Genomic DNA, 17,122 nt, shown 5'->3' with positions numbered 1-17,122 from the left:
GAGTACCCGGAGAAAACCCACGCATGCACGGGGAGAACATGGCCGAGGGTGGAATTGAACCCTGGTCTCCTAGCTGTGAGGTCTGCGCGCTAACCATTCGACCGCCGTGCCGGAATAAAGAAACAGCTGTAATTGTTATACATGAATTACATGAATGAAAACATGAATTATTATTTTCCATTCAAAATAAAATGTGATGTAACATTTTGTATGTTTTGTATGTGATGTAACATTTGATGTTCTTGTGTTTCAAGTACATGGGCCAGACATGGCCATCAAAGAGGCCGGGGGGGTCTGTATAGTCTGTATACATATACTTAACTTTATGTGGTCCATCCTTTTTCTCCATGGACCATTTTAACCATGCCGGGTATATTTTCTATTCTACTGTACGTCCAGACAAAATGCCAAGACATTTTCCAGTAGTAAATGAAAAATTGTCACAGTGAATGAATTTGACTGTAAGGGAAAAAGGTCAATAGGACAGAGAGGGACACTTGCCTTGGTTGCACAAGGGGCCCGAGAAACCAGACAGACACTCGCAGTGGCCCGTTACGTGATGACACGGTCCCATGCTGTGCACACACCGCGGACATGATTGACTGCAGCGGTGCCCGTAGAAGCCCGGAGAGCACACTGCAGCAACAAGGCATGATGGGAAAAGATCAAGATTTTAAGAAGAGATAGAAGAAGACACATATTCTGTAATAATGGAATTATGTCACATTATGAGGGATCAAGGCACAGCTGAAAAATCGGAGCTGGAAGAATTAAAGCACAAGAGACAAGAGAGAGGCGGCAACGGGAGGAAGAAGTCTTTAAAGGAAAACGGCACTTTTTTAAATTTTGCCCATCATCCAAAATCCTTCTGTCAGACTTGAACACACGTCTTTCTCTTTTCTGTGCATTCTAATATTCAAATTTTAATTCTTTATAACTTTAGAATGCACAAAAAAGAGGACGACATGTTCATTCATTCATTTTCTACCGCTTATCCTCATGTCTTGCAATATGTAAACAAGAATTCCCCCAAATGTACAGTTTTCCTTTAACGTAATAATTTAGATATCTTGTGCTAAAGAGAGTTTAGAACAGTTTAAAGGGGACCTAGTATTCATTTAATTTTTCAACCCTTTGTATTGAGTTGTGGTCTCCTATAGAGCAGCTACACACAATAACCCGCACAGAAATCTTTTTAGATTTTGCACCCATTCCTTTGACTTGTGCTTCCTGAAAAAAAAAACGTCTGTTTTAATTTATTCCACCTACAGCCCACCTCCGGGCATGCCCACTCCACTGTGATTGGTCACATGCCCAAAGTGCTTCCTAACTACCGAACCATATAAGAAAGTCCGCCCCTCTGTGACATCACAAAGGAACTGTTTTACCACGCCTTTTCAAACCAAGCAGTTTCACTTCTTTTAGGGCTCACTTCCAAATGGGCAAACCTCATTATCAGAAACTTTGGCATCATTTAACACAACAATACAACTTTCTAACTACATTTATAGTTCAGAAATGTGGAAAAAGCATAATAGGTCCTCTTTAAGTAAACAGTTCAGTTTAATTTTTTGTATTATTTGTAAAAGTCAGCAAGATACAAGTGAAAGATTATGAACCTTTCGGGGATCCAAAAACAAAATAAAACTTAAATACATTTTTGTAGCCGCTCCATTTTTACCATGCTCCCAGGAGGCAATCAAATATTTCTTAACTGTCTTTCAAGAAAGTACCCTCAGAGCCATACGAATTATTGATCATTGCTGTCACACAAACACATTAAACAGAGCTTGTTGTTCTGGCCTGTCTAACACATTGCTGCAATTGATGTTTACATGGTGGTGCCTGCAAATTCACTACCAATCAGTGAGCTCATCACTTGAGAGCAGCTTCAGACCAGCCTGGCCGGGTGCAAAAAAAAAAAAAACAAAAAAAAAAACAGACGTGGCACTCACAGTGTGATGAGAACTCTGTTAGGACCGCATATGTCCCACTGTGAGCTGGTTGCGGAAGGCAGGCTAAAAGGGGTGAGGGAGGTTGCTGATGCTTGGTGGGGGGTGAGGCTCTGATTGAATGACTGACGACTGAAGTGCTGCCCCTCAGTCGGCTCACCCTCACCCTCACCACTTTTTACAAGGTCTCACAAAGGTCAATACTGTGTTTGTTAATGAGTCGACAGATTGTTACAGTGCGTTCACACTGGAGTAAAAATCACAACCAGGCAGTGGCGAATCTACTTTGCGGACAGGAAGGGCATTGCCCCCCTCACCAGATCCAGCCCATGGCAGTGTTCCAATAATTTACATTTAATCAAGAGTGATTCAATTGTGTATACGTAAATAAACCGGAATGATTCCCGTACCGTGACGTAGTCGCTGGTGCCCCACAATGTTTTTCACCCACACCGCTGGACACAGGTCTAATTTAACTTAATGTGACTTCAGAACGCTACTCCACTGAGCCTAGGTTTTCTTCAAGGTTTCTTCCCTTGAGGAAGTTTTTACTTTTCTTCGCCGCCAAGTGTTTGCTTATGTGGCTCAGTTGGTTATCTTTAATGCATGAGGAGTGCGGTTCTAGATCTCTTCCAATGTTTAAAGTGCCTTGAGATAACGTTTGTTGTGAATTGGCACTAAAAAATACAATTGACTTCACTTTTTTTTATGACAACACAAACCATACATAACCTGAATTCAATTTGGGCCAGCTTCGACATGTCGTCCTGAAACTACAATTTATGTAACATTATCTTCTGATGCCATTCGTCATTTTATTTTCCGAATAGAAGGATAGCTTCATAGCTTCTAACAACTCTTGGATTAGGCTCCACCCACACCTCTGTGTGTCTGTAGCTTTAATGCTAAAGAGCACAGTTTGTCCACGCCTGCATCCAACAAGAGCCACTTCTTGGAGACTCTTATTGTGCACTTTATCCATTTTTTACATATAAGCCGTAACTCTGCACTTGTCTAACATAATATATGCCATATATCACATACAACAATGTAATGTAACAAGGAATGGGACACAAGCAACACTAGCTTGACAAATGTCAGGTTATTCATGTTGCTTCTGCACTTCCAAGGTGTGTCCCAAGCTGATCAGAAACATAGCATAGCCAATGGAAGTGGATTAGTTGGTGGACCCAACAAAAGATCAGTACACTGCTAACTACTGAGTTTCTTCACTGTCAAACTAGCATTCAAACAAAAAAGATTGGCAGGAGAACTCACTTCGTTTGCAGGAGGTCCCTCTGTATCCAGGCGCACACACACACGTTCCGTCTTCAGGTGAGCAGGAGCCTCCGTTCTGACATGGGCAGCTGAGCGAACAGTTGTTTCCCCAGAAGCCTTGCGGGCACACGTTATCACAGTGGATTCCTGCAGGGCACATGACAATGACACATATGGACGTGAAAGTGCCGGAAGAAGGCAGAAATTCGCTACATGACAGCAACATTCCCAATGTCAGATCACAGCAGATCTACAGAAGCTTGTTTACTCAGCATGGATTCTTGAATGATTTCCAACCAGAATGTAAGGCAGCTTTTTTTTTTAATAACCAAGACCATCTTTCCAGACTTCCTCTGCACTTCTTGAATGTCATATTTCTGATCTGACGAGGACTCCATGCCAGTGCGCTGATTAACAGGGCTACCTCTCCGGAGAGCTGCAGCTTGTTTCCCATTCTCTTTCAGAAGAGTTTGGTTTAGAGTACAGTGCAGAGAGGAAACAGCTCCAGCTACACGAGCAGAGTGTGGGAAGTGTCACCGTATGTTGGGATCAGTTCCAAGCGGCAAACGAGAAAACACCGCTTCCATACTGGGGGGGGGGGCCTTGCTGTGCATACGGATCCATCAGCACATCCATCAGAGCGGCGCCTTTTCTGTCAAGCATGCCGGCGCCTTTGAAAACTGAGGACCAAAGTCACATGTACTGCATATGCATGCAGGTTCTTAAGTCATAAACTATATTGTTGTCTGCACACACACATTTATACACTCTCACACTGTGCATCCTTTCAAGCACCTGCCTTTATCTTTATGCCTCATTGAAATTTCCTTTGAGTGAGAATAGCATGGCCACTAAAGCAGCATTACCTTTGAATTAGACCAGGACTAAACTCTGGGGACTCATTTCATCCGGTAACACAAGCACCTCAAGGGTTGAATGTGGAGGAGCAGAGAAGATAGGAAATATTGGTGCTGATGAATAGGGGCCACGCTAACCATGATTTAGTCAGAAGCCTATCCGTCGACTTCAAAGAACAGCAACGCTCATGCGGGTGTGTTTGAGGTTCCTCTCACGCGAGGAAGAAAAACAGTGAGTGAGAAAGTGAATGCGGATGGATCATCGCACTCATTCTTAATCGTGACAAACAGAAGTGCTTTGGATACCTGGTGAGCCAGAAGAAGAAAAGACGGAGTTCAAGTGTCTGCAAAGGTGCCACAGGTCGCACCATCCAATTTGTTCAGCATGAGGACGGCTTTAACTCTCGATCGCTTTCTTTTCCAAACAGGAAAACACCCACTACCTATACAACGGACTATAATTTCAGCTGAAATGAAGTGAAGTGAACATGAACGAGATAGAATAAAGTTCTGTTTCAAATGTCAACACGGTCCGAGCAAGTGTGCACTGTGGGTCACATCGACTTGGTCTTACTCACAGACTCAAACTCAAGAAGAGAAGTTTGACAGGTTAAAGTCACAAATGATGTTCACCGTAAAGCTTTTATTAGTCATGCAATGGGGATGTTCAAGATGATACGGTTCATCTATCCATTCATGTTTAATAGTGCTTGCAAGGGTCTTTAAGGACTAACTTCAGGATAGGTTACAAGTCCATCACATATAGATAGACAACAAACACTCACACTCCTGTAGCCATCCATCCATTTTCTATACCGCTTATCCTCACGAGGGTCGCGGGCATGGCATGCTGGAGCCTATCCCAGCTGTCTTCATGCGAGAGGCAAGGTACACCCTGGACTGGTTGCCAGCCAATCAAGGGCACATATAGACAAACAACCATTCACACTCACATTCATACCTATGGACAATTTGGAGTCGGCAATTAACCTAGCATGTTTTTGGAATGTGGGAGGAAACCCCACGCATTCACGGGGAGAACATGCAAACTCCACACAGAGATGCCCGAGGGTGGAATTGAACCCTGGTCTCCTAGCTGTGAGGTCTGCACGCTAACCATTCGACCGCCGTGCCGGAATAAAGAAACAGCTGTAATTGTTATAAACATGAATTATTATTTTCCATTCAAAATAAAAAATAACAGTCTATATATACTTAACTTTATGTGGTCCATCCTTTTTCTCCATGGACCATCGGTCACCACGCAGCCGCCACATTCCTATAATGTTTAATTAACCAAACATGATGTTTTTGGACTAGAGACATGCAAACTCCACATCTGAGATGTTTTAACGGAGAGTGAATCAAATTATACATAACTGATATGTTATGTATTATTTATAAAAAGTGATTATAACATAATTCATTCATTTTCTACCGCTTTTTCCTCACGAGGGTCGCGGGGGTGCTGGAGCCTATCCCAGCTGTCTTCGGGCGAGAGGCGGGGTACACCCTGGACCAGTCGCCAGCCAATCACAGGGGATTATAACATAATGATAAACCTATTTACCTGCAGTATGTAAACAATTCATAACGGGAGGTTAAAAGTGTTACAGATACAGTTAAACTGCACATTTTGGAGTGGCCTTTTATTGTGGCCAACCTAAGGCACATGTGTGCAATAATAATGCTATCTCATCGGTGACTTGATATGCCACACCGGTGGGGTAGATAAATTGTGAATGCTCACTAACACAGATTAGACATATTTATGAACAATAGTTTGGAGAGATAGGCCCTCTTTGTATCTTTGAGTTAAGCTAATGAAAGATGGGAGCAAAAACAAAAGAGTTGTGTTTATAATTCTGTCGATTGGTCACTGTAGGAGCTGGAGTCAACCCCAGGTCACATGTGAATGAGGCATGTGGCAAATTACACGGAAAGTAAGCTATAAGAATCACAATACTATCTTACTGTATATACTCCAGTGCAGAACTGTATGTTACCTTCAAGGTTGAAGGTTCAAGACCTGCTGAAAAATCCAAATATGGAAATGGGAAGTGTTTAATCATGGAGATTGTGGAGAGGCTGTTGAGGTGCCCTTTAGAAAGATAGCAAAGACCTCATTCTTGAAATTTCTCCTCAGTCTATAAAAAGATTGAATTCGAAGCTGTGTAAAAGTTTACCCTAAACTTCCAATATACTGTATGTAGACTAAAAAGATTACTGTTATGAAACTACAATGGAACAATTTACTCCAATTTACTTAATAGTTTCCAGATAAACGTGGTATGTATACGCCAGTTTGCATTACATTTACATAACAAAGTTCACGGTTTATACCTGCAACTTCAGTCCACTTCATCTCTGACAGAGTCCCGTGACCTTAACGTCCTCTCTCTGTCCTCCTTCTTTCCAAGAGCCCATTATCAAGGTACGAAGGCTTCGAGCGTGTATGAATGAGTGTTTGTCCGACCCGCTGGGCTGCACGCTGCCCCCTGGTCCTGCACCCCGGTGACTCAATTAAGGTAGACAGATGGTCCCGACCGGTGCAGGATTTAGAGCAGAGAAGTCCGTTCTTGCAGATAATAAAAGCCACAGTTTCCTAGAATAAATGCTGCGAGCTCAGGGGGGGCTGAATGTGAGCAGGGCTGTGCAGAGCTCACAAACTTAACCTTTCCTGCTGAATCTATTTCCTCCATGAGTGCATCTCTCCACCCATGCAGGCAAGCAGACCCTGCATCCAACCACCCACACGCCCACTGGAATTTGACTTTCTGATACAGCATTACAGTTTTGTGCATAAGGATGCTTGCTCTTTTTGGTGGCAGGCACATTCTTGTAGTTCTCGCAGTCTGTGTCAAACATGGTGGCCTTGCAAACATAATAATGCTCACTTTTTGGTGTGTGATCATGAATGTGATCATTATTATGGAGTTAAGCCAATTGGTATCTAACTTTACAGGAGCATGTCCAGACATAATAGGGAGTGCATACAGGCACATGGATACCATACACACTAATGTATTGTAATCACATTCTTACACCGTGATATTGAGGTGTTTTTTTTATCCAGCCCTTAATGGGTTAACAATTTGGGTTTGCATTGATTATTCTCACATCACATACTGTATTTTCTGCACTTTAAGGCACACTTAAAAGCCTTTAATTTGATCAAAAATTGCATTATGCGTGCAAAAGTGAGTCCAAAATCTGTAAAAATGTTGTTGTGCTACTTCTGTACTTCTGGGCAAGGACTTTCCAGCTCATGACGCCCCCCCCCCCCCCCCTTCACGATGCATCAGTACTGCCTGCAAGTGCCCCCTGATGTCCGCCCCACCTGCCTCCCCTGACCCCATGTCACTGCAGGTTGTGTATGACAAATAATGGATGTAATACAAGTACAGTTTCATGCCAGCAGTGCTTCAAGCGCTAATTTGGGGCTTATTTTCCAACATTTCTAATGTTAAACATGACCTGCTGGCTCAGTAAAAGCAAAGTGTACGTTTAATTAGCGGAACACATCTTAGACATTGTGTAAATACTCTTTACAGCATGTCTGCTTGTCTAGCTTATGACTTGCTTGACTTAAAGCTGTAGATAGTAAAAAATGAATGTTCAGGAGGGTATTTTTTTCTGAAATGAGACCAGAATTAGTACCGACCTGTCCAGCCTGGGTGGCAGTGGCAGTATCCACTCACTGGATCACAGCTATCAGCATGACTGCAGTCACAGCGCTCCCGGCACTCCAGCCCAAAAGTGCCATCCTGACAAAAAAAACAAATTTCAATTTTATCCTTTTTTTCAACAAATTCAACATCATGCAGGGTTCAAGGTCATCAGGGTCTTTGTGATGCTGTCCAACGTACAGGGCAGGGCTCATCGCAGTGCTCTCCCCTCCAGCCAGGAGAACAAGTACAGGTGCCATCAACGGGGTCACAGGCAGCTCCGTTGTCACACAAGCATGACTGATTACAGCCCAGACCCCAAAAACCACTGGAGCACAGGATGGAACAGTCCACCCCCTGCCAGCCTGCAGTATGACGGAGCACAGAGACATTAAATACAAGCCCCCATTGGATGGATACTTACAGTATTTCAGTCCAAAAAATATAAGTTATGGAAAAAATATGTTGAGACTTCTATACAAAGTTTTGTTAAACATTGTTTTAATAAAAAATGTGGAATGCCACCTTAATTTTACACTCAAAAAATGAAACACTGACAACCAGTTCTATTGTATAATTTTTATAAGGTAATTACTGTAATTAAAATGGAAAAGCAAAACACCAAAGAACCAGCTCCAAAAAAGCCAGCTCGCTGCCTCACCGTGATGATTAGCGTGTCACAGGCTATGAGGACATAGCGGCAGGGCTCTTCTCGTTATAAAGCATATTGCTATGCTCCTGTAAAAATTGTTTTATTTTACTGCGCAGTAACTTGCTTCAGAGTCAACTCAAAACTCCCTCACCTTTTTCCTTCCCCGTGCAGTGACTAGCCTACCGCCCCCTCCCTTGCACACCCAATCAGCAGTCAGAACGCAGTCCAGATGCATTCATGGACTTGCGTTCAGTTGGATAGTGTAAAAAAAATAATTAAAAAATCAGCAAAGACCCTGGGACTAACTAGAATTAAATTTCTCATCACTGAAATCCAACCACAACTGGGCTCACAGGCCCAAGTGTCGTAAGTCACTGTTGATGGACTACCCTGCTGATGGGAATGTCATACAACTTCATGTCAAAAAATCCAAATTATCCCTTTAACTTAAAAAAAAAGTAATTACATGTATTTTGTAATTTGAATGTCAAAAATGATTTACATTTTGCAGTTTAGCAAGATGACATGAAATTGGGCCATCGGTTAAAATAAGGCCGCACGGTCGACGAGTGGTTAGCATGTTGGTCACACAGTCAGGAGATCGGCAAGATCTGGGTTTGAATCCGTGATTGGGCATCTCTGTGTGGAGTTTGAATGTTCTCCCCGGATACTCTGGTTTCTGGAAAGATCCACCACTGAGGAAAATTTAAATATTGTGTGCTGATTTGGCGAATCCGTTTTTATACACCATGTATTACTGACCACTGGTAGGCGCCATGATCCAGTATCCACTCAGACAGTGGTCAGGGCTTGTGCACTAAGCCGAGAGAGCGCCTCATCTTCGGTTTCTGTCCTGAATTTGATCAGGAAATATGCAAATTCAGCAATTTTTACTTAAAAAAAATGTTCAAAACAGTCGGGATCATGCAGAAGTCATACATTTATATGATTTTCCCCAGTGGGGTGCGGTCTGGGTAGCCACTGGTGCACGTAAACTTAATAATCCTTGTAATATATTGAGGAGCTCAAAGTCAATGGGAAGCTACAAATGCAACTTTCTACCCTCCAGCAGGGGGCGGCATATAATGAAAAGAAACAAGACACACTCCTCAAACATTTATCCCTTCATTCTATCAATTTAAAACAAATGCAATCATTTCCACATTTGGCACTATCGACCTGCATGGTGAATAGCAAAACAATCCATCAACACACTCTAAGAGGAGAGGGAAAAAAATGGACCAACAGCGTAAGAAACAAACCCTTGCGTGCTGGATAATGAGGGGGACAAAAACTCTGCCGGAAAGAAAAAGTTGAAAACAAGTTGTACAACAAGAAAATGATCAAATAAGTTCTCTGAAAGTCTTTCGCGACAACTCTATCTTCCTCAAATCTGATTTACTTGCTCAGATTTCCTCAACATGCGGCAAGATGCATGGAGCGAGACGAAATGGACAATTTAGAGAGGCGTCTGAAACACCTGCCAGCTTCCCCCCCAGAGGGAAGCGTCCTCTCTCCTTTGCTGTGCATAATTTTGTACTCTATTGACTGCTGCAGATATGTGGACCATGACATCTTGAGGACTATTGATGATTCCGTCATATCGAGCCTGTTAAACAGTGAGGAAAGTCCCCTCTTGTTGACTCAATCATTCTTCACACTGACTGTGTCAAAGCCTAACAACAAGCATTGATTTCTTCCTCTCTCTTGTCAGGATGGTGATGAATGGCCGCGAACGCTCACATTTGAGTACAGAAGGCAATAAACTGACAGTGTCACTACAAGATGAGCCATCAGCATCTTTTTATCTCAGGAAACTCTCAAAGTTCCAGGATGACAGGACCCGGGCGACCAACCTTTTATTAAATCTCTTCTTACTCTTTTTTTTTACCTGCTGATACAAGTATAAAAGCCAAACATAAAGATATCCTATAGAGTACAACTCAACAGCAGAATGAGTCAGCAGAATCTTTATACTAAGCATTTACTGTAAAAAGCACAGATGAATACAACCCACCTGACAGCGATAGTCAAATGCTTTTAAATGTGTCCAAGCTGGTACTTTATATACATATACATATATGCATCCACACAACCATTTTCTATACACTCTATACAAGCTGCAAACACAATTCATGTGACCAAGCAGATGCCAATGCAAATGTAAATAACATTGAGCTGTTTTGCATTTCACAACCAACAAGCGTGTCAATTTCTTCAACATTTTTAGCCACAAATCTCAAAAAGTGTTATTATGCTGCCTGCCAATTAATATAACGTGATAAGTGATTATTTTCATAGAGCATAAAAAACATTAACCTACACCCCATAGACCAGGGGTCTCAAACTCGCGGTTTGAAGCCCCCACCTTGGTACCAAAGTTTAATGTTGAAATGACAGCTTAAAGCTGTGTGCACACCGGACACAATTAACATGATTTTGCCCTGCCCATACTGTTACCCTACCCTGTTACCCCGCCCTGTTTTGCTTTGGATTAGCAATGAAGCTAAAGGCTTATGACGCTGGGTACAAATGACGCTCGGTCCAAATAAATGCAGGGAATGATTTGGAATAAAACGGAAAATACACGTCAAGATAAAGCATCTCATCAAACATGTTAAAGTTACGACGCTGCTCCCAGATAGAACTGAGTATGATGCTAACTTGCTAATTGGGTAAAATTATTAAGTTTCATTAATGTTTCATGTTAAGGGTTAAATAATTGTTGGTACTGAACATTTGAATCTGAAAGAAATAATTTCTCTACCAACTGTATGTGGTTTCTTATTGTGGTTATGTGGTTTTTCTCATTTGCTGTTTTATTATTATTTTACTTATTACTGATTGATTGATTTATTGTCTTTATTCTTATTTGTTTATTTTTTTTACTCTTATTTTGTGTATAGAAAAATAAAAATTAAGTGGAATGTTTTATCAGATATTTTGGTGTGGAAAACCGGAACCAAAGTACTGCAAAAGTGTAGGATATAGCAGAAGCAAAAGCATTGAAGATAGTTTTTTTATTGATTTTATTCCCAGTTTTTAATAAGTGCGTTTTGGGTTTTTTTTGAAAACCTGATGCGGCCCGGCTTCACCCAGAACCTAGCTCCGGTGGCCCCCAGGTAAATTGAGTTTGAGACCCCTGCCATAGACATTTGAATCCGAACCTCAAGTACCTTTAAAAATTCTAGCAATGCCTATGAAATGTCACTAGATGGCAGTATTGCTTTCTTTCAGTCATCTTCAAAGGATGAGTAGTTTTATTTTTGTTGAGTTAAAGTGATAGTATGATAGCAAAAAAACGTATTCAGAAAAGAGTGCAAGTCTGCTCTCAAAATAACGTACAATTTAAATGTTGCCAGTCGCATAAAACAAAAATAGCTCACCTCTCCTTTCTTTCTGTCCAAGTAGCTTTAATTGTGCTGGAAGATGAATACACAAGCGCTCATAAATCTCTCGCCCGAAGTCAGCTGGGATGGGCTCCAGGGTACCCCCACAACCCTAATGGGCTGTGTACTTTTTCATGCAACCTGACGTTAACGCTTTACCCAGGAAGTTGACCAGACCAATGTTACTCCATTCACCATACTTAGTAACAAGGTTAAGTTACACGTTGGCTATTCTGCATTGCAAGACACTTTCCAACACAAAAACAACCGGATATAATTATAGGATATAAATGTTTTTTCATGTTTTTTTTTTAAACTCATTGTGAAAAATTCATAGTCAAGTAATTCAGATACGGTTCATAGCTATCCATCCATCCATCCATCTTTTTTCATAAAAAAAAATAGGGACGGAACATAGGCTGAGGTCAGCAAGCAGGATTGATGGGAACAAGGGTGGTAAAAAACAACTCAAAAACAACCCTGTTCAGAACGAGATTTACTTCTCATCCCTCATTGAGGTTATAAGAGCTCCTCTCATGTGTCCTCCTGCAACATCCAAAATGCTCTCTCACCTATCACTGCCAACCTATGCATGATCCCATCACCATAACAAGACTCAGATCAGGTCAGAAGCCTGGGTTAGAACTCAGCTCTTGGCTCTTACACCCTCTGGGGAACAGAAACACAAACCCTTGCCTACATCACTGATGAGAATGACAAGAAATTCACATTCCTTGGAGTCCTCATTAGACATAACCTGTCATATAGGCCACACGGCAAAGGTCTGGAGAGGCTTCACATCTCTGAAGAGTGCCTGAAGAAAAGTGCAAATCCTTCTACAGATGCTTTCCACACACACACACACACACTTCATCACTGTACCGTTGCATCTCTAGTCACCAGGAGGGTCGCATCTAACACAGACATGTGTTCTCGTAAAGTACTCATGACACCTAACAAAGTTTGGGAAAAACAATCACAAAATGAAAGTACTTGCTCAATAAAGCATTTTTGCCATACTGTTGTCATAAATAAATAAACAACTTGTGATTTAGACACAATTTAGACACGCCCTCCAGGTGCAAATAACCATACTAGAAGCGTGAACAAACTTATGTCGTCTCCTCGTGTGTCCCAGTAAAAGCCTTCAACACAACAAGCAGGCATAATATTAAAAAAATCAACATTATAATAAACAACAGCAACCGCACCATAACAAATGGGAAAGAATTGGAGTGAAGCAGAACATCCGGACAGGACCATATGGCCTCAACATCACTTGCCCCTCTTCCTCCAGAACCAGAAGAACTGATATTTAAAAAAAGGGAAATATTTCATTATTCAATCATACATCTATTGCAGGAAATAAGCCTTAATAAACATTTAATGTTATATAACAGGATTAACATCTTTTGGTGTCATGAGCACTTCATTCATTCATTCATTTTCTATCGCTTATCATCACGAGGCTCGTGGGGGTGCTGGAGCCTATCCCAGCTGTCTTCAGGCGAGAGGCGGGGTACACCCTGGACTGGTCGCCAGCCAATCACAGGGCACATATAGACAAACAACCATTCACACTCACAGTCATACCTATGGACAATTTGGAGTCACCAATTAACCTAACATGTTTTTGGAATGTGGGAGGAAACCAGAGTACCCGGAGAAAACCCACGCATGCACGGTGAGAACTACACACAGAGATGGCGGAGGGTGGAATCGAACTTGGGTCTCCCAGCTGTGCATCCTGCGCGCTAACCACTCTCGGTTGTGCAGCCCATCATGTGCACTTAAAGCGCTAAATATTAAATAATAAATAATAAAGTGCTCATGACACCAAAACACATTAATATTGTTATTTATACTGTGAAAAATTACATTGAAAGGCACATTTGTTGTATTAGATGTGTGTTCAAATGTTGACATATGAATTATTTTTTACAAGCAAGTGATGTCAGATCTGGACAGTGCCGTTCTCGGATATTATGTGTCACTTCTCCCTGAATTTCTGTTGTTTATTACATATATCTTTTAATATTATGGCTGATCGCTGTGTTGAAAACTTTTGCTGGAACACTCGGAGAGGAAAAGTAATATTGTTCACATTTCTAAAAGACATTATTCACCTCGTCAGATAATCGCAAACATTGTGGGACAAATAAATTACAATAAAAACGTCAAAAACCCACAAGACGTTCAACCATGGAAAATGTTCCAAGGTGTCAGTAAATCAATCTACATTTCAGGCCTTATTATGCTCCATAGTAGGCATAGTGGCGGCGGCTAATGCAGTGCTAATTTCTATATGGCTTGGCTTATAGAACAGCATAGAGCAATAAATCCAAAGGCTTGTGTCACCACAAATCTAAGAATTGAGAATAACAACATGGGTTTGCTAAACAACAATCATCAATAGTCTTCAGCTCTGTGCAGCTGTGGCTATCAGTACCAGTAAAACATGTCACACCCCTCACAACACAATATTACTGAACGTTATTATGTTTGAGAATGTCACTTTCTTCACGTGCGTTCATGGTTGTACTCTTTGCACCTGATGTCACAGGTAAGTGTTCTGGACATGAATTGTTAGCAAATAATGGCTTGCTGTCACTTGTCTTTCCAGCCTATCTTCCAGTCGGTCTGTCAGTAAGTAAATCCATATTTTCTGACTAGATCTATTCTAGGAATCTAAGAATAATAGTATGGGGGCTCATTCCAGACGAAATAAGCAGCGACTGCTGCTCACTGGTCTTTTATTTTGCAGCTGTGAATGCCAATTACTGGCATTCATACCATATAGTTGTGTGTTATATTATATTTATTACAATACAATATTAGTGAATGTTATTATTGTGTTATTGTAATGAATATGTCACTTTGTTGTGATTTCGTGTTGTTTTATTATTAGTGACTATGTAGTGCAGTGGTTCACAAACTTTTTACAGTCACGTACCCCATCAGACATTTGACTTGAAGCCATGTACCCCCTACTCCTGCATACTTAAAAACATAAACCTTATCATGTTAATTCACTTGAAAGATTGAACATAATTCAATGGTTCATTCATTTTATAGTAATTCCGGATGAAAAATGTGTATTTTGCATGGTGACATTAGGATAAAGTTTGACATGAGCACTGATAAATAGTTTCGATCCTGCTTGTTGAGTATGAGTAAGTGTCCAATATCTAACTGGAATCTTTCCATGATGTCCCAAGTCTAAAATAACCACTACCCCATTCTTAATTGTATCTGAAATACAAAAATACACACACCCATCAATAAAGCCTCATTTCCGGGTGAATCTCCAATCGTAGTGACAGGTTTTCCCCACTGGCGCCGTGTGGGGATTAATTGGAACGCCAATATAAATGAAATCCTCAAGATGAAACACTTTTAATGCACAAAGTAATCCTTCAGACTTACTTATTTGTTGATACGATGCACACAGAGAAAGGAACAACTTGCCTTTAAAGGGCCCAGACATTTGCCCCACCCGTGATCTGGCTCTGATTTGATCTGCCTGTGTACCAGATGCCCTGTTGTACGTATGTACTTAGTAACTTAGTATAGTACTGAATAGTTTGGTGGCTTTACACCACCTTGCTATAATGTTGACTTTCAGTGAGTAGTACAGTGAGACATTTTTTCCTGTGGTGCCCTTTATGTTTTCCACTGCACTTCTTCCTGATTAGCACTTAGTTCAAGGAGCAGGGCTCTGGACATAGCACCTTGTCTTTGTACCCTTGACTGCTGACATTAAAAGACTATTAGAAGCATCATCTTCATCTCATCCCTGCATCTTGGTGTCCAGCTCTGAACCAACACTCACTCAGTAGTGCAGAAACGAAAAAGGAAGGGGCTCCTAATTTTTATTTCACAATATTCTATAATATGCTGCCTTAGAGACTTCCTGTCTGTAAGTAATACATCCACTTTCTATGCCGCTTATCCTCCAACAATCCTCCTGTCTTTGTTGGCGTAAACATTGTCCTCTCCTTCTGTTCTCTTGTGAATTTAATGTTGTTGGGAGCGGCGCAGTGACACTCAAAAAAGCTATCTCTGATGATAGCTCCATCATAAATAACAGCGAGTCCAGTGCGACGTATATGTTTTTTTGCTCTTCATGATGCATCGACTGATGCGACTGATACACCAGAGCAACATAAAATATTGTAGTACTAATATTCTCAATATTCTTTCTAATCATTGGACAAATAATGATCAATGACTTGGGCAATTAGTTAACCCTGCGTTTTGCTTGATGGTGGCCTACAATCTTGCTCAAATTTTACACAGATGTGCTTGTCAGTCTCCTGAAGGTGTGAAACAAGTCTTGTGGTGATTCAGCTAAACAACCAATAGTTAACAGTACAGCCGTCATGTGATACTGACAATAGTCAGAGGCCAAAGCAATTGTATACCTTCCTTGCAGATGCAGGATCCATCGACAGGTGAGCAGGAGGCGTGATTGTGGCAGGAGCAGGTGGACATGCAGCTTGGTCCATACAAACCAGGAGGACACTCTGTGGCACAGTCTTCACCCTGAGGAGAAAAGATCATAAAGTCATTTGGAGCGGAGGAGGGACTAGTCTTCATGGAAATAAAAATGACTGACCTTAACCATCACTGCAACCTAAATGTTCAACATAGCGTTAAATGAATATCTGATCTCGACTGAGCATTATAATAATTTCATACATCTCTAATATTGGGGTCGGGGGTGTGCTGACTTTGGTCGCCAGCCAATCGCAGGGCACATATAGACAAACAATCATTCACACATGATTTTTGGAATGTGGGAGAAAACCCATGCACGCACAGGGAGAACATGCAAACTTCACAAGCGGATATCTGAACACTATGTATTCCTCATCTCCTGACTGGGGGGCCAACATGCTAACCACTCGGCCACTCAGTCACTTTAACTCACTGCAGAGAAGGCCCTGAGTACTTGAAAATGGTCTCTAATTTTATGATAAATGATTACAATTATGAAGACATCTCATTTTGATAGAAACATAAACAAATGCAATCAGATTACAATATAAAATTGTTTGGTTCTTTTGTATTTTATTATGGTATGTGACTATATAAGTGTATTATTTGAGTCTTATTAAGTCAAAATAAATAAAAGCAGTTAGCCTTCATTGGGATTCTGTTACCATGGAGACCAGGGCTCCCAGGGAACACTGATGGCTCATGGGTCATGTCCTTGTACCCTAATTATGACTTCTCTTCTTCGGATGGGGTCACAAGCAAAGGCGGTGGGGTGGGATGTGCGTAGAGAGTTATCACCATACTGTGCATACGGTTGCATTGCAGA

General features: G+C 41.3%; 1 protein-coding gene across 2 annotated transcripts in view; it reads right to left on the bottom strand.

Moving 5' to 3' along the window:
- Positions 1 to 17,122, bottom strand: part of megf11 (multiple EGF-like-domains 11) — a 93,340-nt gene that overhangs the window by 13,965 nt on the left and 62,253 nt on the right. For both annotated transcript variants that reach the window (XM_058076524.2, XM_078789207.1), the window contains 5 exons: positions 16,221 to 16,341; positions 7,957 to 8,120; positions 7,752 to 7,854; positions 3,231 to 3,377; positions 502 to 636 (listed from right to left, as the gene is read on the bottom strand). In XM_058076524.2, the coding sequence (XP_057932507.2) occupies positions 502 to 636; positions 3,231 to 3,377; positions 7,752 to 7,854; positions 7,957 to 8,120; positions 16,221 to 16,341 (670 nt within the window). The remainder of the gene's footprint in view (positions 1 to 501; positions 637 to 3,230; positions 3,378 to 7,751; positions 7,855 to 7,956; positions 8,121 to 16,220; positions 16,342 to 17,122) is intronic.

Source organism: Doryrhamphus excisus, linkage group LG1, assembly GCF_037039965.1.
Source record: "Doryrhamphus excisus strain RoL-2023G ecotype Guam linkage group LG1, RoL_Dexc_Guam_v1.1, whole genome shotgun sequence".
NCBI classification, from domain to species: domain Eukaryota; kingdom Metazoa; phylum Chordata; class Actinopteri; order Syngnathiformes; family Syngnathidae; genus Doryrhamphus; species Doryrhamphus excisus.
This window is presented reverse-complemented; position numbering and strand designations above follow the sequence as displayed.